The sequence below is a fragment of the Aspergillus heteromorphus genome (assembly GCF_003184545.1).
Source record: "Aspergillus heteromorphus CBS 117.55 chromosome Unknown BO70scaffold_18, whole genome shotgun sequence".
NCBI classification, from domain to species: Eukaryota; Fungi; Ascomycota; class Eurotiomycetes; order Eurotiales; family Aspergillaceae; genus Aspergillus; species Aspergillus heteromorphus.
Genome location: NW_020290423.1, coordinates 135,350 through 158,206, shown reverse-complemented (window position 1 = coordinate 158,206; position 22,857 = coordinate 135,350). Strand labels below are relative to the sequence as shown.

At 56.2% G+C, this 22,857-nt stretch overlaps 12 protein-coding genes across 12 annotated transcripts; 5 read left to right on the top strand and 7 right to left on the bottom strand.

The window, feature by feature from the left end:
* Positions 1-262: 262 nt before the first annotated feature.
* BO70DRAFT_363327 (translation elongation factor Tu) lies at positions 263-2,119 on the bottom strand. The gene is made up of 5 exons (XM_025543537.1): positions 1,908-2,119; positions 1,812-1,840; positions 1,474-1,736; positions 739-1,418; positions 263-686 (listed from the first exon to the last, which is right to left on the bottom strand). The coding sequence occupies exons 1-5, from the start codon at positions 2,071-2,073 to the stop codon at positions 502-504; spliced, it is 1,323 nt and encodes a 440-aa protein (XP_025397961.1). The 5' UTR covers positions 2,074-2,119; the 3' UTR covers positions 263-501.
* A 208-nt stretch (positions 2,120-2,327) lies between these two features.
* On the bottom strand, positions 2,328-3,387 carry BO70DRAFT_363326 (putative translation initiation factor IF3). Its single transcript, XM_025543536.1, has one exon. The coding sequence runs from the start codon at positions 3,129-3,131 to the stop codon at positions 2,430-2,432; it is 702 nt and encodes a 233-aa protein (XP_025397960.1). The 5' UTR covers positions 3,132-3,387; the 3' UTR covers positions 2,328-2,429.
* Positions 3,388-5,670, top strand: BO70DRAFT_363325 (guanosine diphosphatase). Its single transcript, XM_025543535.1, has 3 exons — positions 3,388-3,945; positions 4,000-5,344; positions 5,406-5,670. Exons 1-3 carry the CDS (start codon positions 3,828-3,830, stop codon positions 5,461-5,463), a joined length of 1,521 nt encoding a protein of 506 aa, XP_025397959.1. The 5' UTR covers positions 3,388-3,827; the 3' UTR covers positions 5,464-5,670.
* A 219-nt stretch (positions 5,671-5,889) lies between these two features.
* BO70DRAFT_430327 (NOPCHAP1/New4 family protein) lies at positions 5,890-6,847 on the bottom strand (the record flags this gene model as incomplete). Its single annotated transcript, XM_025548150.1, has 2 exons — positions 5,890-6,258; positions 6,368-6,847. The coding sequence occupies 2 exons, from the start codon at positions 6,845-6,847 to the stop codon at positions 5,995-5,997; spliced, it is 744 nt and encodes a 247-aa protein (XP_025397958.1). The 3' UTR covers positions 5,890-5,994.
* An 854-nt stretch (positions 6,848-7,701) lies between these two features.
* Positions 7,702-9,266, bottom strand: BO70DRAFT_339087 (glycosyltransferase family 69 protein; the record flags this gene model as incomplete). The annotated part of the gene is made up of 3 exons (XM_025541234.1): positions 8,496-9,266; positions 8,202-8,427; positions 7,702-8,111 (listed from the first exon to the last, which is right to left on the bottom strand). The coding sequence occupies exons 1-3, from the start codon at positions 9,105-9,107 to the stop codon at positions 7,702-7,704; spliced, it is 1,248 nt and encodes a 415-aa protein (XP_025397957.1). The 5' UTR covers positions 9,108-9,266.
* Positions 9,267-10,206: 940 nt separating this feature from the next.
* Positions 10,207-12,797, top strand: BO70DRAFT_339085 (glycosyltransferase family 90 protein; the record flags this gene model as incomplete). The annotated part of the gene is made up of 3 exons (XM_025541233.1): positions 10,207-10,473; positions 10,529-10,975; positions 11,037-12,797. The coding sequence occupies 3 exons, from the start codon at positions 10,207-10,209 to the stop codon at positions 12,795-12,797; spliced, it is 2,475 nt and encodes an 824-aa protein (XP_025397956.1).
* Positions 12,798-12,894: 97 nt separating this feature from the next.
* Positions 12,895-13,989, top strand: BO70DRAFT_339081 (class I SAM-dependent methyltransferase). Its single transcript, XM_025541232.1, has 2 exons — positions 12,895-13,186; positions 13,262-13,989. Exons 1-2 carry the CDS (start codon positions 12,919-12,921, stop codon positions 13,897-13,899), a joined length of 906 nt encoding a protein of 301 aa, XP_025397955.1. The 5' UTR covers positions 12,895-12,918; the 3' UTR covers positions 13,900-13,989.
* A 541-nt stretch (positions 13,990-14,530) lies between these two features.
* Positions 14,531-15,977, top strand: BO70DRAFT_64925 (eukaryotic translation initiation factor 4E). Its single transcript, XM_025548619.1, has 3 exons — positions 14,531-14,740; positions 14,905-15,470; positions 15,588-15,977. Exons 2-3 carry the CDS (start codon positions 14,999-15,001, stop codon positions 15,839-15,841), a joined length of 726 nt encoding a protein of 241 aa, XP_025397954.1. The 5' UTR covers positions 14,531-14,740; positions 14,905-14,998; the 3' UTR covers positions 15,842-15,977.
* BO70DRAFT_64917 (uncharacterized protein) lies at positions 15,978-16,410 on the bottom strand. Its single transcript, XM_025548618.1, has one exon. It carries the CDS (start codon positions 16,338-16,340, stop codon positions 16,113-16,115), a length of 228 nt encoding a protein of 75 aa, XP_025397953.1. The 5' UTR covers positions 16,341-16,410; the 3' UTR covers positions 15,978-16,112.
* Positions 16,411-18,900: 2,490 nt separating this feature from the next.
* On the bottom strand, positions 18,901-19,231 carry BO70DRAFT_363321 (uncharacterized protein; the record flags this gene model as incomplete). Its single annotated transcript, XM_025543534.1, has 1 exon — positions 18,901-19,231. The coding sequence occupies exon 1, from the start codon at positions 19,179-19,181 to the stop codon at positions 18,903-18,905; it is 279 nt and encodes a 92-aa protein (XP_025397952.1). The 5' UTR covers positions 19,182-19,231.
* A 208-nt stretch (positions 19,232-19,439) lies between these two features.
* Positions 19,440-20,093, top strand: BO70DRAFT_363319 (putative NADH-ubiquinone oxidoreductase 14 kDa subunit). Its single transcript, XM_025543533.1, has 2 exons — positions 19,440-19,595; positions 19,688-20,093. The coding sequence occupies exons 1-2, from the start codon at positions 19,562-19,564 to the stop codon at positions 19,930-19,932; spliced, it is 279 nt and encodes a 92-aa protein (XP_025397951.1). The 5' UTR covers positions 19,440-19,561; the 3' UTR covers positions 19,933-20,093.
* A 656-nt stretch (positions 20,094-20,749) lies between these two features.
* On the bottom strand, positions 20,750-22,502 carry BO70DRAFT_430320 (cation efflux family protein family). Its single transcript, XM_025548149.1, has 2 exons — positions 22,023-22,502; positions 20,750-21,961 (listed from the first exon to the last, which is right to left on the bottom strand). Exons 1-2 carry the CDS (start codon positions 22,332-22,334, stop codon positions 20,891-20,893), a joined length of 1,383 nt encoding a protein of 460 aa, XP_025397950.1. The 5' UTR covers positions 22,335-22,502; the 3' UTR covers positions 20,750-20,890.
* Positions 22,503-22,857: the final 355 nt, after the last annotated feature.

Here is a 22,857-nt window from a genome sequence, read left to right as displayed (position 1 = left end):
CTTTAACTTTCTTTTCTGACTACTTGGCAACGGCGTAACAGTTGTTACACAAGTTGTCTACTTGTACACAGTAATAACTGCAGCCAGCACACTTGTCGCCTCAGATTCCAGGCAGCCACCGCCCGGTCCAGTCTCCGCCCCTGTTCGGGTTAGCCGCCCGTGATGCGATCGATCTATACTTGGGTCTACTCGGTACGGGGTACGCGTACAATACATCCATCTACTGTGTATTTCTACTCCGTACACAGTACGGGTACGAGCACAGACAGTAAGAGATCGTCCAGTCATATTCAACGACATAGCTAGAATAGAGAAGAGAGGAGAATATAGAAAAGTCTACAAGGTTCAATACAATACAGATACATGGATATGGCTCGAGAACTCCGGTGCAACCCACCATCCTGGCGTGTCAGTCCCGCTGCAAGATGGTGCAAACATTATCAATGGATCCCCGTCCCAGTTTTTGCTTCATTTCCCCCATACTACTCCGCGGCCCCGCATTTAATTCTCCAGGACCCGGGTAACCAGGCCGGTCGCAACAGTGCGGCCACCCTCACGGAGGTTGAAGCGCTGACCAGCCTCGGCGGCGACGGGGCGGTGGGTCTTGATCACCATCTCGACGTTGTCACCGGGCATGATGCGGCGGCTCTGGTCACCGTCGGGGAAGCTGAACTCAGCCGCCTCATCTAGCAGGTTGTTAGTCAATATTGGGAGCACCGGGGACCGCGAGACACTTACCGGCAGTACGGATGAACAGCTGGGGACGGTACTGGGTACCGAAGCCGGTACGACGACCACCCTCAGCCTCGGTCAGGACGTACATGGAGACCATGAACCTGTCGTGGGCCTTGGTGCTTCCGGGGGCGACAGCGACCATACCACGCTTGATCTCGTCACGCTTGACACCACGGAGAAGGAGACCGGAGTTGTCACCAGCACGGGACTCATCGCAGGACTTCTTGAAGGTCTCAATGTCGGTAACCTTGGTCTTGATGACCTCGTTGGAGGTTCCGATGATCTCGATTTCGCTGTCCTTCTTGAGGAGACCACGCTCGACACGGCCGGAGACGACGGTACCACGGCCGGGGATGGAGAACACCTCCTCGATGGACATCAGGAAGGGCTTGTCCATCTCACGCTGGGGGGTGGGGATCCAGGTGTCGACGGCCTCGAGGAGCTCGTCGATCTTCTGGGCACCGATCTCGGGGCGGCGGTCCTCCATGGCGCAGAGGGCAGAGCCGAAGACGATGGGGGTCTCGTCACCCTCGAAGCCGTAGGAGGTGAGGAGCTCGCGCATTTCCAGCTCAACGAGCTCCAGCATCTCCGGGTCGTCAATGGCATCGACCTTGTTGACGAAGACAACAAGCTTCTGGACACCGACCTGACGGGCCAGCAGCAAGTGCTCGCGGGTCTGGGGCCTGGGCGGGGGTAAGCAGCTATTCTCGGGCGAGCAAACGAGAGGGTCAATCCTACATCTGACCGTCGGAGGCAGCAACGACAATGATGGAACCGTCCATGTTGGCGGCACCGGTGATCATGTTCTTGATGTAATCGGCGTGACCGGGGCAGTCGACGTGGGAGTAGTGACGCTTCTCGGTGGCGTACTCGATGTGGGCAGAGGAGATGGTGATACCACGCTTGCGCTCCTCAGGGGCCTTGTCGATGGCACCATACTCGAGGAACTCGGCGAGGCCCTTGGTGGCCTGGTGCTTGGTGATGGCAGCGGTCAAGGTGGTCTAGAGAGAGAGGTGTGAGAAGTTTTCGGGTCGTGTCGGAGAAGGCACCGAGGGGGGAAGGCATTGCAAGCTCACCTTGCCGTGATCGACGTGGCCAATGGTACCTATTTCGATGTGATTAGCCATTGCACAGGGCCAGATGACCAATATGGACAGAGGATGAAAGCATACCGATGTTGACGTGAGGCTTGGTCCGCTCGAAGGCGGTTGCCATACCACGGGCAGCCAGCTTGTCCTTGAGGAACACATGCTGGATGGGGTTGACACCGCGGGGGCACAGCAGGGAGGCCCTGCTGGAGCGGAGGAAGAAGTTGGCAGATCTAGCGAGACCGGACATGATGGCTACCCTGTGATGAGAGACAACCGGACAGGAATGAAAACAGAGAACGGACGAGATGAGCTGCCGGCCGGCGCCTTCTTGAGCCGGGAAAATTTAGGGGAGCGCTGACTCAGCCGTTGGCCAATCACGCCCGCAGCATTGCGGAAACGCTAGACTACTACTACTACTATACTACAGGTACCGGGCCACCCAAGTACTACGCGCAGGTACATCCGAGCATTCACTTCGTATCATATTCGTGTAAGAACTGTGTTCATTCCACTTTTCATTCCCTAGAATAGACTATATACATGGCACCGCATTCCACCCTAGCAGTATACACATTGGATATCATACACACGCCCCCTCCCCCGTCACAGGTCCTTTTTCTGCACTACCAGCACCACATGCTTGCCCGGCATCCCTTCCATAGGCTTGACCGGCATAGCATTGGCCTCCTTCGTAGCCGTCATCACCTGGTCCATCACGTTCTTCACCTCTTCCACCGTCGGCGGGCGCTTGCCCTTCTTCCGCGTCAGGACGAGCTCCACCTTGCGGCCCTTGCTGAGGAAGTTCCCGAACTGCTTCAGCCGATGGGAGAGGTCGTGCGAGTCGATGGCCCAATTCAGCTCGATCTGCTTGAGGATGTCCTTGGGGGCCTTGGCTTTATCGCGTAGCTGTTTCGTCAATTCGTATTTGTTCATGACCTTGCAGACCGGAATTCCCTCCGCGCCCGCCGCCACCTGCACCAGGCATAGCTTCGAGCGATCGATCATTTTCAGGGCATCGCGGAGTCGTATCGGTTCATCCAAGCCGTTGTTCTCGTTGACAATCTGAACGACACGGGCCTGGATGGCCTCGTCTCGTTCTTGGGCTGGTGGGGGAGGTACGTTGGTTGGTTTGGAATATATCTTGTGTAGTTGAGCGGTCGGGCTGTAGTGGCGAACGGGAGTGTCATTGATTCTGTTCTGGAGTCCCAGGCCCAGTCGACCGCATTGAGGTCGGACCGTGGGTTGGGGAATGAGGAGTGGACGGAGGGCCCGCGTGGGCGGGCAGAGGCTGCGGATGTGCTTCATTTTCGGGGCGTAACCTGCCTGCCCGGAGCGGCGGTTGGAGGGAGATTGGGAAGGGAGGCTGGAGGGAGCGAGACCGGGGAGGTTCTGGAAGCAATCGACGGGGAGAGGAGTGAGGAATGTGTCTCGAGAGGAGAGCTGCAAGCGGCGAAGGCACCAGCCACGGCGTGCCGCACGCCACAAACGGGCGGATCCATCGTTTCAGAGACCCTGAGAGGCTGAGAGGCCGACCGACCAGACCCTCCCTAATTAATCGTAAATGCCCGGTGGCATTTGCCTCTCTGCCGTCCCTCCCTCTCTCTCTCCCTCTCGTTCTCTTCTCACACGCTCTCTTTCTCTCTCCCCCCTGAATTTCCCTCCCCGTCATCCTTCCTCTCGCTGCTCTGTTTTTGGGCTGGACCGGAGGCTCCCGGACGATCCTATGGTTTCTCTTTGTTCCCATCGTTAATTTATCACTCTTTCGTCGGTCGGAACTACACAGCGTTGTCCCCGGGACCACACACGATACAGCCTCATCCATCTCTAGGCCTTGTCCGCATGTCGACTGGAGTTGACAGTCGACACTCCCAGGGTACACCGTCATTTTCCATCCCCGGTTCGAGAGCAGGTCGACGCTCAGTGTCGCGCGCCTCCGATCCCGCATTCACTTCTGTCAATCTGGACGATTCACTCGATAAACCTCCTCGCAGCCTCACCGCTATGATGTCCCAAAATCAGCGGTCGCGCTACCTCAAGACCGGCGCCATTGTCGGTGTCGTACTGCTGATGCTCCTGTGGCTGTCGCCTTCCAAGCCCAGCGTCAGCAACTTTGGATCCCGTAAGTTGTCCCCCGCCCATTCGACCCCCGAGTCTGGCTCACATTCGATTGCAGAACCCCCGAACACTGCCGTGGTTCCGTTGACCGACAAGTGTACGAAGCCGCACGACCCCTCGAAGCCCTTGATCCAATATGCGCTCATGATCGACGCGGGAAGCCAGGGCTCCCGCATCCACGTCTACCGGTTCAACAACTGCGGCCCGACCCCCGAGCTGGAGAACGAAGTCTTTGAGCAGACCGAGAAGCGCCAGGGTGGCTCTGGACTGAGCGCGTACAAGGAGGATGCGGAGGGGGCCGCCAAGAGTCTAGACCCTCTGATGCAGGTCGCTCTCAAGTCCGTGCCCGATGAGTACAAGTCTTGCTCCCCCGTCGCCGTCAAGGCCACCGCGGGACTGCGCATGCTCGGACCCGAGCTGAGCCAGCGCATTCTGGAGGCCGTGAGAACGCGTCTGGAGACGGTCTACCCCTTCCCGGTCGTGTCTCGAGAGAAGGGCGGTGTTCAGATCATGGATGGCTCCGACGAGGGTGTCTACGCCTGGATCACCACCAACTACCTCCTTGGAAAGATTGGCGGTCCGGACGAGACCCCTACCGCAGCCATCCTCGATCTGGGTGGCGGTTCCACGCAGATTGTCTACCAGCCCACGTTCCCGAAGAGCCCCAACGGCGGCATGCCGGAGCAGCTGGCGGCTGGCGACCACAAGTACGAGCTGCAGTTCGGCGGTCGGCACTTTGACCTGTACCAGCACTCCCACCTGGGCTACGGGCTGATGGCCGCGCGGGACGCCGTGCACAAGGCGATCGTCGATGCGAAGCTGGCCGCCAGCCCCGTTGACCTGTCCTGGCTGACGCAGCCCATCTCCAACCCTTGCATTGGACCGGGCATGGAGCGCGATGTCGAGCTGACCTTCGACAACGACCACAAGCTCGCGGGCAAGGTGACCGTGAAGATGGTGGGCCCGAAGGCGGGCATGTCGTCCGCGGCGCAGTGCCGTGGCCTGACGGAGAAGATCCTCAACAAGGACGCCGACTGCAAGCTGGCGCCATGCTCCTTCAACGGGGTTCACCAACCCTCGATGGAGAAGACCTTTGCGCGGGAAGACGTGTACATCTTCTCTTACTTCTACGACCGCACCAAGCCGCTGGGCATGCCGGACTCGTTCACTCTGGAGGAGATGCACCAGCTCACGGCGACGGTGTGCGCGGGCGAGCCGCAGTGGAAGATCTTCGAGGGCATCGACGATGCTCTGGCGCAGCTGCGCGACCGGCCCGAGTGGTGCCTGGACCTCAACTTCCAGCTGGGTCTGCTGCACACGGGCTACGACATGCCGTTGTCGCGCGAAGTTAAGATCGCGAAGAAGATCAAGAACAACGAACTTGGCTGGTGTCTGGGCGCGAGGTGAGTCCCCCTATCTTTGTTCTTTCCTGTGTCTTTCCATTTTCATGCTAACAAGACATAGTCTGCCCCTACTGAGCAAGGAGTCCGGCTGGACATGCCGGGTGAAGGAGGTTTCCTAAGCGGATGACGGTGACGCGGTGACGACGATAGTTAATAAGATCAAGACTTTTTACTCTTGAGCGTATACATTTCTAATTTCATGCAAATAGTCTAGACTTGAACCTACCTTCCCGTGCGACGTGTGTTGAATCTGGTGGTGTTGTGTTGGTGTTGGTGTTATGTACGGTATGATTATGCTAGTTATGCTATCTATCTATTCTATCCAACCATGCCATGTTTCAACCCCGAGAATTCCATCCAAAGTACTAAAAACAGAACCCATGACCCAACTTTTGTAGACCAGCCTGTATAGTACCCCAGCCAGTAATAACAGCAAGAATAATGATGATGATGATGATAAGATAAATGTAACCCCAAGCGCCAACCATGCAACCAGGCAACCTATACCAAAACTGACAAAAAAAAACCCCCCCTCCCCAACCACCAACAAACCGTCATAATACCCAAACAAAGTAAGAAAGAAAGAAGAAAGGAAGAAAGACAGACAGACAGACAGACAGACAGATAGACAGAGTAGAATCTGGTCTGCTTTAAATCTCCTCAATAGAGGGCTTCCCCCCCTCAGTCTCAGAATTAGTATTCCCCATCAGCGTATCCAAAACATTCAACCCATCCTTCTGCAGCCCGTTGGCATTCGCGTTCGCGTTGGCATTCGCATTCGCATCCGCATCCGCATCCGCATTCCTCTTCAGCCTCTCCGCCAGAATCTGCCGTCCACTCAACTCCAACTCCACGTCGGCGTCGGCGTCATCGTCCCCGTCGCGCTTCTCTTCCAGAACGCCTAGACCCAGATTCTACAACACGACGATTAGCACACCGTCCATATTCACATCCACATCCACATTCACATCCACAAGAAGAGAAGGGTAAAAGTAAAAAGTAAGTAGTATAAAAAAGACATACCATCTCAATATACTGCCTCCCACTCCCCTCCCCACCCTCCGCAGTAATATCGTCGTCGTCGTCATCATCACTATCCTCCTCCAACCGCAGGTCCTTCGCCCGTCCCGCCGCAATCTCGCGCTCGAGATGCTCGTTCGCGCTCTTCATCTGCGGCAGGAAGGCGGATAGTCGGGAGAGCAGATCGGGGTTCTGGTTCATGGCGCGGATGCGCGGTTTGGTGAGGGTGGGGATGCGGGGGATTTCGTCGGCGGAGGTGGTGGTTTGGGAGGGAGGGAGGGAGGCGGGTGAGGTGTCTTCGTCTGAGGCGTCTTCGGAGGAGGAGGAGGAGGAGGAGGAGCCGGAGGAGGAGGTGTAGTCGTCGTCATCGTCGTCTTCGGGGACGGGGACGGGAGGGGGTTGCGGTGGGAGTGGGGGGGAGGGGAGGAGGGGAGTGTTCGCGGCGGTCGAGGTCGGAGGAGGTGGAGGTTGTGTGGGTGCCATTGTGGTGTGATGGTGGGAGTGGCAGGGAGGTAGAGGGAGGGCGGGGGGTAAGGATGTAGATAGATAGGTGAGTGATTGAGTGAGTGAGTGAGTGAGTGAGTGAGAAAGATGGCGGAGGAAATCGATCATAATGGATCGACTGAATCTGCGACGGGCGCCGAAGTGGGGGGGGAGCAGCGAGCGGGTGGGTCCGCCCGCACTGGCAGCAACGCCGCCCTCGTGCGGCGTGCCTGTGGGCTTGTTTACTTGGACTGTCTACCACCTACTCCGTAAGTAGATGCACTCACTCACTTCTCTTGAAGGCCCTTTGAAGCTCGACGGGAACGGTATTCTGGACAAAGTCGACAGTCAGAATTCTAACTACTCAATAAGTCTAACTAATCCCAGTATATAATCATATTCATACTATAGCTGTATTTGACGGCTGACGACAAATACCTCTAAAAACAAAACCAACCAAACAACCAGCTCGCCATTCTTTGTCTCATATGCTTCTACTTGGCCAGGCCCAAGAATTCCGAGATTTTCCTATTTCAAGCCAAATCCGTTTCCACAACAGCAAGAAGAAACAAACAACGGCGGCATGGTAGATAACGTATTCGAACTCGGGTGTGAGTACCTGGATAACATCAACACTCATGGAGACAAGCAGCAAAAAGCGCTTAGCCACTTAATCCAAGGAATATAATAAATACCCTTCAAAGACGACAGAACCGTTGAAAAAAAAAAAAAAAAAAAAAACTAATGACTCTTCTACGCTATCGCTCGGCTGCAGTGAGTTCTTCGGGGTTATTATGAATCCGGTTTCTGTTGATGTGTGTTTGGAAATGTGGAGTGCCAATCTTGTATCTGTTCTATACATGTGCCCAGCCATTGGCGATGAGAACTTGCATCTCGTCGGTCAAGCAGAACTCGCCAACTTCATGACGGTCGTTTGAATTCGCCTGCCACAATGCGACTCTTCTGCGAACGACGAACTTCTGGAAAAACGTCGTTGTAAGCCAACGCCGGAGTCTACTCTGCCAAACGCCCAATGCAATATACCGTGGGGATAGCCAAAAGGGATGAACGGCTGCATATGCAGCGCCAGTATAGCCCACACGAACAAGAGGGTTCAGGTAGACGCCCAGGGCCCGAGAGAGGGGGTTATCCGCGTGGATGAGGCAGCATTCGGAAGCCTCGAGATGGAATTGCGCGAGAGAGTCGGGGATCCCGCGGAATCGGAGAGGGGTGGGCGACAGGAAGGGCTCCGTGGGCATGGCCACTGGAAAAGATGGTCGTGATTAGCGAGGCAATTTCGAAAATGGAGGATGATGTGCAGTTGGTTGTGCACGACGCGTCGGGGTGGGCTCACCGATACCATTCCAGCAGCTTTTGACGGGGATCGGGGACATGCTGAGCAGCGCATTCCGAGAATCTGTAGAGCGAAAGTAGGGCCATGTTGGCATCAGATGCCCATCACCCTCGGAGTCGCGCAACGCAAATGTATCGTAATAAGCAGGTGGTCTCATAAAGTCTAGCGAGCATGCCGCAGAGTACACGCCATCATTTGTCCGAAGTAACGCGATAATATCATCCACCTTTCAACAGGCATTTAGTATCATGGGACCAAAAAAAAAAAAAAACATGGAAAGGCGCTCCAACTCACGGTGAATACCACATCACCCAGGAAAAGAATCTTATCAAATAAAATGCCCTGGCGTTGGAGATCCTCCAGGGGGCGCAAAGTCCAGTTGCGAATCCGAGCCAAGTAAGGTATGCGCCTGAGCTCTTTCTGACCACGGGGCGTATCGACCCATCCCTCACTTGAAGGAATCGCCGAGATCTCCTCTCGATGGGTTGTGGGAGATAGGGTAATATTCCGTCGGACTCCCAGCCGGTCAAGGTCACGATCAAGGTCGCGAAGCGCCCCCTTTGTGTTATCCCAGCTTCCACTCTCAAAGACGCTCACAAACACATTGCCAGCTCCCCATTTCTCCGCCAGGCGGATGACCGCCTCATTCCAGTGACTTCGAAGAATCGCCTCGGTGTTCCAATGTACGCTCGCAATGTAGATCCGTTCGGGTTGGGGCGACGGAGGAGGTCTGACGGCAACCGCGGCGGTCACTCGGTGGTGATGATATACGAAATGATACAGGGCGTCCAAAGTAGCCCAGCAAGCCAAGGCTAAGAAGCCTAGAAGCAAGAAGCAGCGACGACGTCTTCCAGGACGACGTGGTGTGATTCGAGAGAGATCAAAGGCCATTGGGTTGTCGGTCATGTATCAGTCATTCTAAGGCATCCCAGAGTTGCCACGATTGATGTTCTCGAATCCATCCCAGCCATTTCTTTTCGCCAACGGTAGCAAACAAGAACCGCCACGTGACCCTTTCCTGGATATGACATGGGATGGAGCACATCTGTGAGCACAAGAGCAAACGTCTCCCCCTGAGGCTGTAGGTGACAGGACCCAGGGGGTTCAGTAATTGAGGTGCCCAGCGGCAGGCTGCAGCTTTTTAGCCTGTTGAAAGATGTAATCAATTAGGATGACTCACCTGAAGTAACTGACTAATATGATACATTAGCTAGTAAAGATATCATACTGTGACCGATTCATAAACCCCCTGGTTCTGAAGCACATAATCTAGACTGTTGGGCGCTAGAGGCACGGACATGGCAAATACTCCTGAGTCCTGTCCAGGGGGAAACAACTCAACCGCATCATCGTCACCATTGGTCCGCTTAGGGCTAGCACCATCTAGCGCCTCTCCTTGTGCCACCTCAGTCCCTGTAACCTGTCGTCGCTTGGCTATCCGAGTCCCATACTTACAAAGGTAGTAGCTTTATGCAGCTCAGTCCCTATGGTCCCTACTGCGTAGAGAGGTCGTAGGCATGAGGCATTGGGCCCGTCATCCTTTGTTGGGGTTAGTCTGGGCCACCCCTGCATCCAAGTAGCCACTGCTGTGCATTCCCCCAATTAGGATATCTGGACGGCCATCTTCTTTGTCACATACTGTCTGTACCTATTACTGTACCTATATGAGACTATTATGAGCAGGAGAGCCGACTGCATACGACTCCGGAGATTCCACGCCCTTCAGCCGTTAATATCATGGGTCTTTCCGGTTTATCTACGGTATCTAGAATCAATTAGGGCTACCATCTTGGCCGTTCAGGTGTGGTGTCGAATATCGAATATCGCGATACTGACGAGCGCCACTGCGGCAAAAGGAGCACTCAGAGGGACAGACGTCCTGACAGATACTCCACATTCCCACCACACTCACGGAAGTGTCAAGACTCTAGTGGGAATCCCGAACCAAAAGCAATCGATGTCTAAACCACGGCGGAACGATCACTATGAGCCCGTATGGCCGGCGATGGCCGGTTTACTCTGCCTAATCGTGACGGACTTCCTATCCTCCCGGCAATCCGAGCTCTGCGCCGAGATGCTGGGCTGGATGCTGCTTCCGATTGTGCTCGAAGTGGCGCGAAGATCAGGTAGTCCGAGAGATAGAACAACAACCCTTGTCCCCAGCTCGGAGGCTCAACGTCAACCTGCATCTAAGACAGCCTTATGGGTAGTCGCTCTAGGCGTCGGCATCGTTTCATTATCCAAAGCCGAGAACGGCATGATTGGATTTTTGGTAAGCGAACAATCTTTGCTCAGAGTGGAGGGGGGGGGGCTAGGTTAACAATAAGCAGCCCGCATTGACTCCCTTACTCCTGATACCCCAGAAGTATCCTGGCCTTGGTCGTGAGCCTGGTATCGAATCAGGAACTATGACCATCACCTCAGGGGTTCTCTCCATATCCACGTTTAGCGACACGATCTGGGGCACAGCCGTGGTGGCTGTATTGCTTATTTGTACTGTATCGGATTGGGACCCTCGATTATATGTCCTGTCGGCTATTCCTGTTGTTGCGCTATTGGTCGTCTTTATCATTCTCGCGCATAACGGCTCTCGACTCTTTCGCCCACTTGATATCGAAAAGGCGGTTCTCCCTCTTTCACTGCGTGTTGTAGCTGTGCTGGCTACTTTGATATGCGCGGAAACGTTTGCCTTTGATTTTCCCAAAATTGAAACGGGGCCCATTTTGACACTGGGCGTGATGAAGGCTTTGACCTGGTGCTTCATGGCTCAAACGGTATGTCGTCGTCTGGGTGAATGAACATGTTAAGTGTTATATGAAACTGACAAGTCTCCAGGCTGGGCAATCGTCCTGGCGCATCGTCAGCACTGCTGCAACATTTAGCATGGTGGCCACGATCGATCCCTTCACATACTCCTCCGACACCCACGCCTTCTTGCATCTCGCAGGATCACACATTTCTCTCGGCCAGACGATTCACCTGCTTCCATCACACCCGAAACTCAAGAGGGCGCTCTGGTCCCTTTCCCTAATCCCCGTTGTCGTGTTCATCCGCAACATACTTGATATCAGAGCCGCACAATCGTCACTCATTCACTCTCAGAACCATCCCATCGAACTCCTCGTCCAGAACGCCAAGCTGAACTTCGAGGCATTGCTCAAAAGCCAGTCCGAAACTTACCCCGCGGCCCATGCCGAGTACATCCGTCGCTATGGCGTCCAACCACCCCCAGGCTTCGAAGCCTGGTTCGAGTACGCAAAGCTGCACGATTCACCCATAATCGACGACTTCGACACGCTCTACCGCGCCATTTCGCCCTTTTGGGGGCAAACCGGCAAGGAGTTCCTGGATGTCATGGACCGCGCGTATAACGCACGCGACAGTGAGCTGTGGCTCTGTGAGTTCTCGGGAGATCTGGCTCGGACATCCTGTACTCACCCGCATCGGACTCGCGACAGGAGTATCCAGCTTCTATTCAATACAGCCCTGGGCGAGCTGCGCGGCGCATTACCGAACGTCAAGTTCCTTGTGAATCATCTCGACGAGCCGAGGGTTATCGTCCCGCCAGATCCTTCAGGGCCAGGAGACCAGTTCGGCCTGACTGATAGCTCCAGACGGTCTGCCTGGGATCTCCTCACGAGATTCTGCTCCTCTCAAGGAGATCAAGCAGGCCATCAGAGTCAGGAGCCCTACACCGGATCCGGACAACCCTCCGCCCTGGCCTTTGTCACCGACCACCGTTCCGCACTGGACCTATGCCGGCACCCAGAGTATAGGGCCATGCACGGCATGCTTCTCAGCCCCGCGACCCTGCGGCTGTTCGAGGGTCTCGTTCCGACCCTTTCAACGGGGTCGCTATCCACCATGAGCGACATCTTATACCCCAGCCCGGCCTACATCGAGCCCGAATTCCAGTACTGCCCAGACCACGACCCCCCGTGGGATCAGAAGCGCAACGCCCTCTACTGGGCCGGATCGACAACCGGCGGGTTCGTCACGAGCAGCGCCCAATGGCCACACTTCCACCGCCAGCGCTTCGTCCAGTTGGCGCAGAACCTGGACGGTCGTCATTCCTACCTCCAGGAAATTGACGGCCAAATCCACCTCACGAAATCCCCCTTTCTCAACGGCCGATTATTCGACGTCGCCTTCACGAAGACCCCCCAGTGCGAGCCGCAGTACTGCAGACAGCAACGCTCCTACTTCCGCCTCAAGCCGTGGGCGCATCGCGACCTTGCCCTGCACTCGCGCCTGGTCTTCGACACTGACGGCAACGGCATCAGCGGGCGCTTCTACAAGCTCCTCGCGTCGAACTCGGCGGTGCTGAAGCAAACGCTGATGCGAGAGTGGCATGATGATCGTCTGCTGCCGTGGGTGCACTACCTCCCCGTGAGCCTGGGCCTGGAAGAGCTTCCGGAGATGGTTTCGTATCTCACGTCCACCGAGGCGGGACGGATGATCGCGGCGGAGATTGCGGGGAGTGGTCGGGGGTGGTTTGAGACGGCGTTGAGAGAGGTGGATAGGAGTGTTTATCTGTATCGCTTGTTGTTGGAGATTGCGAGGTTGCAGGATCCGGAGAGGATGGTACTGTGCTAATCCAAAAGGGGGTTGATTACTGCCAGAGGAGGCAGTCGACTATAAGATGACGCGATGCCCCGGTTTACCTCTACGGCTCCTCCTCCATCTCGTGCCCCAACACCCCATCGCGCACAACAACATGTCCATGTCCACGTCCACTCCCACTCAACAACCCGACGGCGACGCCGCCTCTCTCGCCCGTCTCTCCCTACACGACCCCATCCACTTCAGCATCCAGCACTCCCAAACCCAGCACCGCCTGGTCCTCCTGCAGGAATGGAACATCCCCAGCGACTCCAAGATCCTAGAGCTCGGATGCGGGCAGGGAGACTGCACGACGGTTCTTGCGCATGCGGTAGGCTCGCAGGGGCGGGTAGTAGCGGTCGATCCGGCTCCCTTGGATTACGGTGAGTCATGTTCGCTTTTCTTATCTTAGCCCGACGCCTAGTATCTATCTAGCCGTCGACTGACGGTCTCCGCAGGTGCCCCGTATACCCTCGGCCAAGCCCAGGATCACCTCTCGCAAGGCCCGCTAGGCGGGCGGATTACCTGGGTCCAACAGCCCCCGCTGGCGTACCTCGCCTCCCTCCCAGCCAGCGAAGACATGGCCTTCGACGCAACCGTGCTCGCCCACTGTCTATGGTACTTCTCGTCGCCCTCCCTCATCCTCTCCACCTTCCGGGCCCTCAGGCAGCACAGCAAGCGTCTCCTCCTCGCCGAGTGGTCCTTGGTAGCGACGCACCCATCGGCCCAGCCTCACGTCTTAGCCGCGCTCACCCAGGCCGCGCTGGAGTGCCGGAAGCCCACCAGCGACTCGAACATCCGCACGGTGCTGGGGCCAAAGCGGCTGACCCAGCTGGCTCTGGCTGCTGGGTGGCAGCTGGAGCGGGAGACCCGCGTGCCGGATCAGGGGGAGGGGGGGTTGTTGGACGGAAAATGGGAAGTCGATGCTTGTCTTTCTTCCTCGTTTGAACGGGAAGTAGAGGAGGTCGTGAGTGATGAAAGGGAACGGGCGGTGATTCTTGCGTCCCGGGATGCGTGTGAGGCCAGCGTGCAGGGTGTACAGGGGGGTCGGAAGGGTGTTAGGGCCATGGATGTTTGGGTGGCTAGTTTTGTTTGATCAGTCGGGCCGGCTGAGCGTGTCCTGGCCAGCGGGAGCGGGCTGCCCCAGTAAGGCTTGCGAAGGGAACTTGTATGTAGGTTATGTTGCTAGTATACCTATACATATACTACATATACATATACATATATAGTATATATATATATATATATATATATTGAAAATCTGCTACCGGTATCTACACAGCATAAACCCAAAATTAACCCCCCCGTGTGTACTCCGCACTCGGTAGGCAGATACTACTATCTAATAGCTACAGCAACAGCGAGATTGGCGCCGAAGTGGGGAATCGGCGGGGTTGTCCGTGACGGACAGGTCTGGCAATGAGACCCACAGCCCTGATTCAGGAGGGGGGAAAGGGAAAGAGAACAGAACAGCCACCAGGGCAGCAGTAGTTGGCAATTCCTCTCCTGATGACTGGACTCGTAGTAATCCAATCACTCAACCCCGTTATCCGCCCTGGCAGGCACGCGGGGCGGGGTGAAACCTGCCATCACATTCACGGGGCGCGGTAACTCGGGGGGGTTGTGAGGCATCGGTGAAACTAGCGAGGATCTAGCTCATGGGGTGGTTGGTAGGTATATGGGGCCTTGATAAGCTGGCCGACTCGCTCGTGCTGTCCAGTCCTGACGTCTGACGGAGGGTCGGTTATTCGTCATTCGTCATCACTGTCAGTCTCCTGACTTCCCTTTCTTTGCCGGGCGTGCTGCTTTGCTTTGCTTGCTTGCTTGCTTGCTTGCTTGCTTGCTTTCACGCTCTTTGGGTCCGGTGTGTCCATGGTCTGGTCTGGTCTGGTCAGCGTGGTCATATCTCGGAATAACTTCATCATTGGCTCCTTCCGGTAAGGGCGGGAGACTCTCTTTGTTGATGGTTTGGAATTCTTTTAAGGGGGGTCATAAACCCCTTTGTTGAGGGGGAAGGGGGGGGGGGGCTTTGCTTTGTTCTTGTTCTTGTTCCGCTGCGTCGTTCTTTATTCATTGACTTACGGACTTGTCCTTGGTACAGGTAGAATCCTACATCCCTATATACCTATATACAGGCCGCCCTCGCCATCATCTCCTCCCACCATCCACCCCAACAACCCCAACAACCCCTCAAAATGAGCATCCCCACCCTCCACATCAACAACGCCAGCCCGATCGAGGAGCCAACCACCACCAAGCCCGTGACGCGCAAATCCCTCCACCAAAACATCTTCGGCAAGCTGCGGCCCCTCCCCCTGCAATACCACTGGACAGTCTGGTACGACAAACACACCGAATCCCCTCCCCCAAGCACAGGCACCCGCACCACTCCCACAGACTACAACGCGCGACTATACGTCCTACACGAGGACGTCGCCGACATCGCGACCTTCTACCGGGTCTACAACAACTACCCGTGGGAGAAGATCCGGCTGCGCGACACGGTGCACATCTTCCGCAAGGGCGTGCGGCCCGTGTGGGAGGATCCCCAGAATCGCAACGGCGGGTGTTGGCGGTTTCGCGTGCCGAAGAGTAAAGCCCAGGCGTTCTTTCATGAGATTGCGATCCTGTGTATGGCGAATGAGTTTCAGGTGGTGTTGGAGGATGGTATGTTGCCTTTTTATTTCTTCTATACTTGTCTCTTTGGTTGTTTTCGGGAACTTTATTACAATGATGTATATCTACACCTTGCTAACAATAGACAATTAAAAAACACCAACATAGAACACGACCACGTCCTCGGCGTCTCCACCTCCATCCGCTTCAACTCTCACCTCATCTCCGTCTGGAACAAACTCGGCGACAACCCCCGCTCCATCAAGCTTCTCGAACAGACCATCCTCGATCGTCTATCGCCTGAGCTTCGGCCCACTGGCTCTGGCTCTGGTTCTGGCTCTGGCTCCGGCTCAAACGCCTATTTCTATAAACGACACGCCGAGAATGAGGGTTATAAGGAGGCCGTGGAGGGGAGTAAGTAGTTAGTAGTTAGTAGTTGGTGGGTAGTGGGTAGTGCATAAGTAGGGCGTGACTGACTGAGCGGCTGCTGCGTTTTGTATATCTGCTTTTCTTTTCTTTTCTTTTCTTTTCTTTTCTTTTCTTCCTTCCTTCTTCTTTTTCTTTCTTTCTTTCTTTCTTTCTTTCTTTCTTTCTTTCTTTCTTTCTTTCTCTCTTTCTTTCTTTTCTTTTCTTTTCTTTTCTTCCTTCCTTCTTCTTTTCTTTCTTTCTTTCTTTCTTTCTTTCTTTTTATTTTTACCTTTCTGCATCCAGCTGGGTCTTTCTTGGGATTCTTGGGGTTGGGTTGCTTAAGCTGGTTTTGGACTTGTCTTGGATTGATACGGACAGAGTGGGTGAACGAGCGAGCGAGCGAACGAGCGCGTGCATGTATGCGTGTGTGCATGTATGCGTGTGAGCATATGTGCGTGTGTGCGTGCGTGTGAGCATGTGAGCATATGTGCGTGTGTGTGTGCATGTGAGCATGTTGTCTGAATGTATACTTTAGCACCAAGCATAACTCCAACATAAATGGTATTTTTACGGTGATATGCGATCTGTTGTGTTGCCTATGAAGGTGTGATAAGTGATAGGTATGTAGTATAGTTTTTAAGCTGGCAGAGTTGGCTGGCTGGCTATAGACGGGATCAATGCTGAAGACAGAGAGGATCGAGTAGGTAGGAAGGAACCAAAGCCAATCTGGAATGTTAACGCTATATACCCACCAAGAAGCCAAGTCTAGGTAGATGGACATGGAGATGGAGTGTAGATGGAGTGTAGATGGAGTGTAGTGTAGATGATACATTATATTACATTCCAGGCAGCCCTAACCACCTTGGTTGTTTGGGTACAGGTACAGCTACTACTAGACAGTAGACTAGATGAGAAGAGAAGACACGGCCAACGAGCAAATACTACTGCTAGCTCAGCGACTCCGACTCGGACTCCGCCGTCGGGGTCGCCGATCATCCATCTCTCTCTCCTTCTCTCGTTCTCTGTCCCTCTCTCTTTCTCGCTCCCGCGGCGTCGACGTCGGCTCGCCCTCACCCCCAGTCCCCGCAGCCGGAGCATTCCCATTCCCCATCCCCACAGCCGGAGCCGAGCCCGACCCCGTCGGTCCCGTGGGGACATACCGATCGATCCGCTCCTTCTCGGTTGTTGTTCGGCGACGAGGGGACCGGCTGCGTCGGCTGGTGGGCGGCACGTAGCGGTCGATGTCGTGGGGACTGCGGGATCGGCGGCGGGACCGCGAGCGACGGCGTGAGGAGACAGACACCTGGTCGGATTTGTCGCCGTCGCGCGCGGGGTCGCGTTCTCGGCCGCGATCGCGGTCTCGGGCGAGGTCTCGGTCTCGGTCCCGGTCCCTGTCCCTGTCCCTGTCCCGATCTCGATCTCGGTCTCTGGTGTCGCGTTCTCGGTCTCGGTCGCGGTCGCGGTCTCGGTCGCGGTCGCGGTCTCTATCGCGGTCTCTATCGCGATCTCTGGTCTCACGATCTCTAGTGTCGCGGTCGCGGTCGCGATCTCTGGTGTCGCGGGCTTTGGTCTCTCGCTCTCTGGTGTCTCTGGTCTCCCGATCTCTAATATCGCGGTCTCTGTCCCGGTCACGGTCACGGTCCCTGTCGCGGTCTCGGTCTCGCTCGCGATCTCGATGTAAAGAACGAGCGCGGGACCGAGAGCGGGAGTAGAAACTTCGTCGCCGGCGGTAGTCGTCACGGTCACGATCCCGATTCCTATCCCGATCCCTATCTCGATCTCGATCTCGGTCCCGGCTGCGGTCGCGACGATAATCAGACTCTCGGTGTCTATCCCGCTCATGCGTGCGGGTGGTAGATCGGCTTCTGCTTCGCCGGCTGGGCCGGTAGCTCGTATATCGAGCCTCGCGGAAGTCCCGAATCGGAGGTCGGTCGTCCGACTCACGGTTCCGCGACTGGCTGGACACATCCTGCGACTTATCCTGACGGTCGTCGTCAAACCGCGACTTCTTTACCGAGCGACTGCTACTCTCATCGCGCCGTTTTGTCCGATTCCGATCGTCCGCGGTTGATCCGCGTCTTCGATTCGCGTCTGCATCGCCTGATGGGCTGCCGGAGCGGGTGGGAGTGTTGGAATATCGCGATTCAGCCTTGGGTTTCGAGGGTGGTTTCAGACCGTTCTCGATCGCTTCCGCTTCTTCGAAGTCAAACTCGGGTTTCTGCCGCGCCTTGGCTGCCAGCTCTTCTCCCTCCTTCAACAACATCAGTAACGCCGTCTCCTCCAATGTCTTCTCATCCACTGGGGGCGGCGCCGGTGCGGGTGCCGGGGTCGGTTCCTTCGATGCCGAGGACTTTTCCTTTCGCGAGTCGAGATGCCGTGGGGAGTTCGCGCGGTCAGAGCGGTGCCCTTGTGAGCGATCCCGGTACCGATAGCGATCCCTGTCCCTATCTCGATCTCGATCCGAGTCTTTGTCTCTCGTTCGACTTCGGTCGCGCCACTGAAATCTCTCCCGTTCTTCGCGTCGCCGTCGCTCGTACCGTTCCTGGCGTTCCTTCTCTCTTTGCTCGTCCAGCTTCCGTTGCTCTTCCCGCCGCTGTTCCTCGCGCTCTTTCCTCCGCGCCCTCTCTTCTTCCTCCTTCTGGCGCTCAAGCTCCCGTCGCTTGCGTTCCTCCTCCTCCTTTTTGCGCGCTGCGGCCTCCTCCTCTTCCTGCTGTTTGCGCACCATCTCCTGCCAGGCCTCTTCGCGCACGTCGCGTTTCGCTTTCACGTCGACATCGTAGTCCGCGTCGGTTTTATTTCCTGCCTTTTCCTCTTTAGTCGCAAGTTCTTCGCCGATTTCATCGCGACGGATTTCGCGAACGAGGTCCAAAATCGCAGGGAGGTGGTTCGCCGCCAGCGCATCCAGGGCATGTTCGACACTTTTGTAGACGTCGCTCCGATCGACGGCTCCCTCGATCAGGGTCGCGGCCTTCCCGCGTCCGCGAGACAGCAGGCCCGGTTCGCGATCGATTTCCGTTTCGGCGAGGTCGACGAGGAGTTTGGTGAAATCCACCTTGCCTTCCTAGACGGGGCGCATTAGCAACCGCCACGGGACCAACACCACAGACCCAAACAGGAGTAGAAAAAGAAAAATACCCCATCGTGGAATTCAGACCATATCTTCTTCCGAATTGTGTCGAACCCGCCGCGTTTCTTGAACGAGTGGAGCAGATTCTCGATCACCGTGTGTTGCGCCGCGGATAAAGGCAGCTCTTCGGTCTTGAACTTCTTCCGCTGCAGACTCTCCAGATCCAGCGACGGGCGCTTGACGCCCGTCGCCAAGAGACCCTCCGCCATCTCCTCCGGACCAGCCATGTCGAGAAGAAGTAGTCCGGGCCAGCGATGATCGCAGCTGGGGGAGTGAGAGAGGAGGGGAGACAACAACGACAACAATAACGGGGAGCAGCGCATGCCGGGGCCAGAAGTCCTGCGGCGCGCGGTCGGTCGGCCGAACGATGATCCGGGAGGACCCCCGATTGGGAACGACGGCCCCGTGATTCGCCGGCCGCGTCCAATTCGAACCTCATCTCGAGTCCTCCACCCGTGCTGCGTGCAATTGTATTCTTTGGCACTGTTGCCAACTGCTGACCTGCTCGGACCTGACCTGCCGCGGTCCTCATCCAATTACCACTCCTCCCTCCCCTCCCCCTCCCCCGACTTCCTCGCCCACCGCTTCCCTCCCTCCCTCATCCATCATGGTTCACAAAGTCCTCTTCTGGAGCGGCTTCGGTACGTCCCCTCGCGATCATCAGCTACCACCACCACCACCACCCTCAATCCCTCACCCCGCACATCCGCACCCACTAACCACTCCACCCCAGGCATCGCCGTCCGCCTCTGGCAACTGGGCATCGAAATGCGCCCCATCCTCGCCAAGGAATCCCTCTGGGTGTACCCCCTCTTCGCCGGCGTCGGCGGCAGCTTCGGCTACTGGCTGCAGGGCGTCGAGACCCGTCAACTCGGCATACTCGCACAGCGCCGCGAAGCGATCCTGGAGAAGCGTCGGCGGAGAGACGAGCGCGAGGGAGCGCTGGAGACGGGCGCTGCGTTGGCCGCGACGTCGTGAGATGAATACACCGTGGGGGATCGAAAACATGTACATTTGATTGAGCTGAAATGGATTGCGGTTGTTGCTTTGGGCAGGGTTGAGTTGAGCTGTTGGGGTTTGCGTTGAGTGCGGCCCTGGGACCGATACCGACCGATGGTTGTTTGTTATTTTACGTTCAATGGAATTGTCTATCCGGCTCTTTCTCTCCTCTTTTTCTTTCTTCGGTTTTGCTCTTGGGGTGGGCATGAGAATGGGCGGGGCGGGGAGGAAAAAAGAAAGGCTTGTTTGAGAGACTGATGGTTTTGGGGTGGGTTGTAGGATGCTTAGGTAGGGTTGGGATGGGGCGGGTTACAGAGTAGGATAGGATCGGGATCAGGCCATGGACTCAGAGCTGAGGCTGTCTACATACCTACCTATCTACGCCACTACCCAGCTAGGTAGTGTGCACTCACTACGCTTTTGACCCTTTCCAGTCTCCAACGGAGCCAATGGCAGATCCATTCATTGGAGACAATCAAGGGGCTTGCGGCTTGCTTATCTTGTGATATACTGGAATGCCGACGGGCTCTACCGACGACTGCTAAGATCTGTTTAAGGCAGGCGAACCAATACTATACCGTGAAAACAGGAAACCACAGAAACGATTACTTCAATGTGTTGTCGGGAGTTCAGACTAGTTGTAAGAATAAGAAATGGGATGGGTTCTTCACAGGGTGCATGTTCATGTGCATGTGCATGGTACAGAGAAAGGAGGACGTACCGTACATACTTGACCAGGATGTGTTTCATAGGTATTCATGAAGTACTGTCATAGTTACATTGAGTCTTAATATCAATTGATGAGGATGAATGAAAACATGACTATACACTGACACATGATATCATACATTATAGCTATACACATACACATACATGATATCCTCATAAAAGCCCAGCCAGTCATGGCCATATATACAGACATGGCTTGCTTGTCCCGCTACGCCTTCTCGCTGGTAAACTGCAGAGAAACCTCCCATTTCTGGCCCCCGGTGCCGTATCCCCCTCCCAGCCGGTTCTTGATCAGACTGGCGATCCGTTCGCGCAGCCGCACAAGACTATCCTCCGGCCCGGAGACCCGGAGCTTGAGGTTCGCCATGCATAGCCCGTAATGCACCTGCCAGAACCGGGCATCGTCGACGCCGTAAACGGCGGGGTCGGCTTCGATGTCCCGGATCACGTCGGATACGCCGGGACCTGAGTAGGACATCAGGAGCATGGAGCCTAGGGTCTTGACGAGACGCACTCCGATCACGCACATGGAGATGGAGATGGTTCCGGATAGTAGGACGTCGATCCAGTTGTATAGTCGGATGGACACCAGGGGCAGTAAGAGGAGGAGGGCGGAACAGGAGAGGGTCAGGAAGTGCGAGGGATTGCTGAGAACCGACGGGAGCGAGTCGATGTAGCCGAAGCGCATTGCCTTCCCTATCCGGCCGTGGTTCTTGAGGCCGATTGCCGAGACCAGGGTGGATGAGATCGCCAGAAGGGCGGTAAAGTCAACGCGACCAAGAGAGACACGTTCGTGGACATGGGTGTGATGAGGCTCGTGGCCTGACGACTCGAGGAAGTGTTGCAGGTTGTGAGAAATGAGGTCCATTCCCATGAACAGCAGCAGCACGCACATGGCAAATCCAGCGAGCACCTCGGCGCGCTCCAGTCCAAACGGGTGCCGGACGCTGGAGCGTTTCCATACTTCGAAGTTTCCGAGAATGTCGACGGCTACACAGAGCAACGCGCCGAGGGAGTCGAACAGGATCAGATGCGACAGCGCCGTCATGGCCAGGGACCCATGCGCACTCCACAGGGTGTATGCCGCGACGCACATGTGGCAGACACTCCACCAGAACCGAGTCGTCTGCTCCCGCGACATACTGGAGCGGTATTCCTTGAAGGTCGGGATGGGCAACGAGTTGGGCAGGGCCAAGGGGGCCCTGGGAGGCGGTTCAAGGAAGATCTGGTGCGAAATACTACTGTGTTTGTACTTGTGTCCGCGCCGCTGGCCGATGTTCTAGTTGAGCCGAGGCATCAGTATCTTCATTCGCAACCACTGGAAAGCAGCATATACTCACAGACTTTACGACCGGGCTCTTCGCCATCGTCGTCGTCTTGAAATTGAAGGGCCCGTCCGTGACATGGTCGCCCTTCTCGCTCTGCGGGATCGCGTCCGCCGGGCTGAGGTTGTTGAAAGACGCCCGCGTAGGGCTCAAGCGATTGGCATCGCCGACATCCAGGGTGCCCCGCGAGACCGGAAAGGTGTCTCTGAGGGGCGAGAGAGAGTCTTTGTCGTAGACATGAGACGACTGATCGGAGAAGCTGGGAGGGTCGTCTGCAGGAGGCGTCGGGGTGCGCGGGGGGATGGGGATGGGGAGATTGGAGGCCATGTTCGGCGCGACGAAGGACAGGCGCCGGCGCCGAGTGACTTCGGTGCTGGATCGGAGCAGCAACGTCGGGGTGCAGGATAGGGACGGAGACGAGTTCTGGAGCGAAGAATGGAGACACGCAAGGGTCAGGAGTCGGGAATGTTGCGGGATCGCCTTGTCACTTGCGCGGTTGCGCTCTCGGCTGACTGTACGGAGTGCCTCGAAAGGACCGCACGGGGGCGAAAGGCCCCAACGCCAAGCCACCCGATCGTGGAGGCCTGGGGCCCTCACCGCCCGGTCGGATATCGAATCCACGTCACATGATGTCTCACGTGGTCTGCGTGCTTGGGGCTGAAGATAAGGGCTGAGGAATACTATAAGAGAGTTCAGGGAGAGAAAAGTAGACTTCTGCCCTATGTAACATGCCGGCGACTACTGGCACGATAGAGTTTGGCAGCAGGGCGTGACAAACTGGCTCTAGTTCGACTTGTTCGCAGCTTAGTATAGTAGTTGGGGTGGATCGCCTGCGGAAGCGGGGAGAGCC

Coding starts and splice junctions, on each gene's coding strand:
- BO70DRAFT_363327 (XM_025543537.1), bottom strand. CDS start 2,073: ATGTCCGGTCTCGCTAGATCTGCCAACTTCTTCCTCCGCTCCAGCAGG. Junction 1,841..1,907: donor CAAGCCTCACGTCAACATCG/GTATGCTTTCAT, acceptor ACATCGAAATAG/GTACCATTGGCCACGTCGAT. Junction 687..738: donor GCTGTTCATCCGTACTGCCG/GTAAGTGTCTCG, acceptor ACAACCTGCTAG/ATGAGGCGGCTGAGTTCAGC.
- BO70DRAFT_363326 (XM_025543536.1), bottom strand. CDS start 3,131: ATGAAGCACATCCGCAGCCTCTGCCCGCCCACGCGGGCCCTCCGTCCA.
- BO70DRAFT_363325 (XM_025543535.1), top strand. CDS start 3,828: ATGATGTCCCAAAATCAGCGGTCGCGCTACCTCAAGACCGGCGCCATT. Junction 3,946..3,999: donor CGTCAGCAACTTTGGATCCC/GTAAGTTGTCCC, acceptor ATTCGATTGCAG/AACCCCCGAACACTGCCGTG. Junction 5,345..5,405: donor GGCTGGTGTCTGGGCGCGAG/GTGAGTCCCCCT, acceptor AACAAGACATAG/TCTGCCCCTACTGAGCAAGG.
- BO70DRAFT_339081 (XM_025541232.1), top strand. CDS start 12,919: ATGTCCATGTCCACGTCCACTCCCACTCAACAACCCGACGGCGACGCC. Junction 13,187..13,261: donor TCCGGCTCCCTTGGATTACG/GTGAGTCATGTT, acceptor CGGTCTCCGCAG/GTGCCCCGTATACCCTCGGC.
- BO70DRAFT_64925 (XM_025548619.1), top strand. CDS start 14,999: ATGAGCATCCCCACCCTCCACATCAACAACGCCAGCCCGATCGAGGAG. Junction 15,471..15,587: donor TCAGGTGGTGTTGGAGGATG/GTATGTTGCCTT, acceptor ACACCAACATAG/AACACGACCACGTCCTCGGC.
- BO70DRAFT_64917 (XM_025548618.1), bottom strand. CDS start 16,340: ATGCTCACATGCACACACACACGCACATATGCTCACATGCTCACACGC.
- BO70DRAFT_363319 (XM_025543533.1), top strand. CDS start 19,562: ATGGTTCACAAAGTCCTCTTCTGGAGCGGCTTCG. Junction 19,596..19,687: donor CCTCTTCTGGAGCGGCTTCG/GTACGTCCCCTC, acceptor ACTCCACCCCAG/GCATCGCCGTCCGCCTCTGG.
- BO70DRAFT_430320 (XM_025548149.1), bottom strand. CDS start 22,334: ATGGCCTCCAATCTCCCCATCCCCATCCCCCCGCGCACCCCGACGCCT. Junction 21,962..22,022: donor AGAGCCCGGTCGTAAAGTCT/GTGAGTATATGC, acceptor CGGCTCAACTAG/AACATCGGCCAGCGGCGCGG.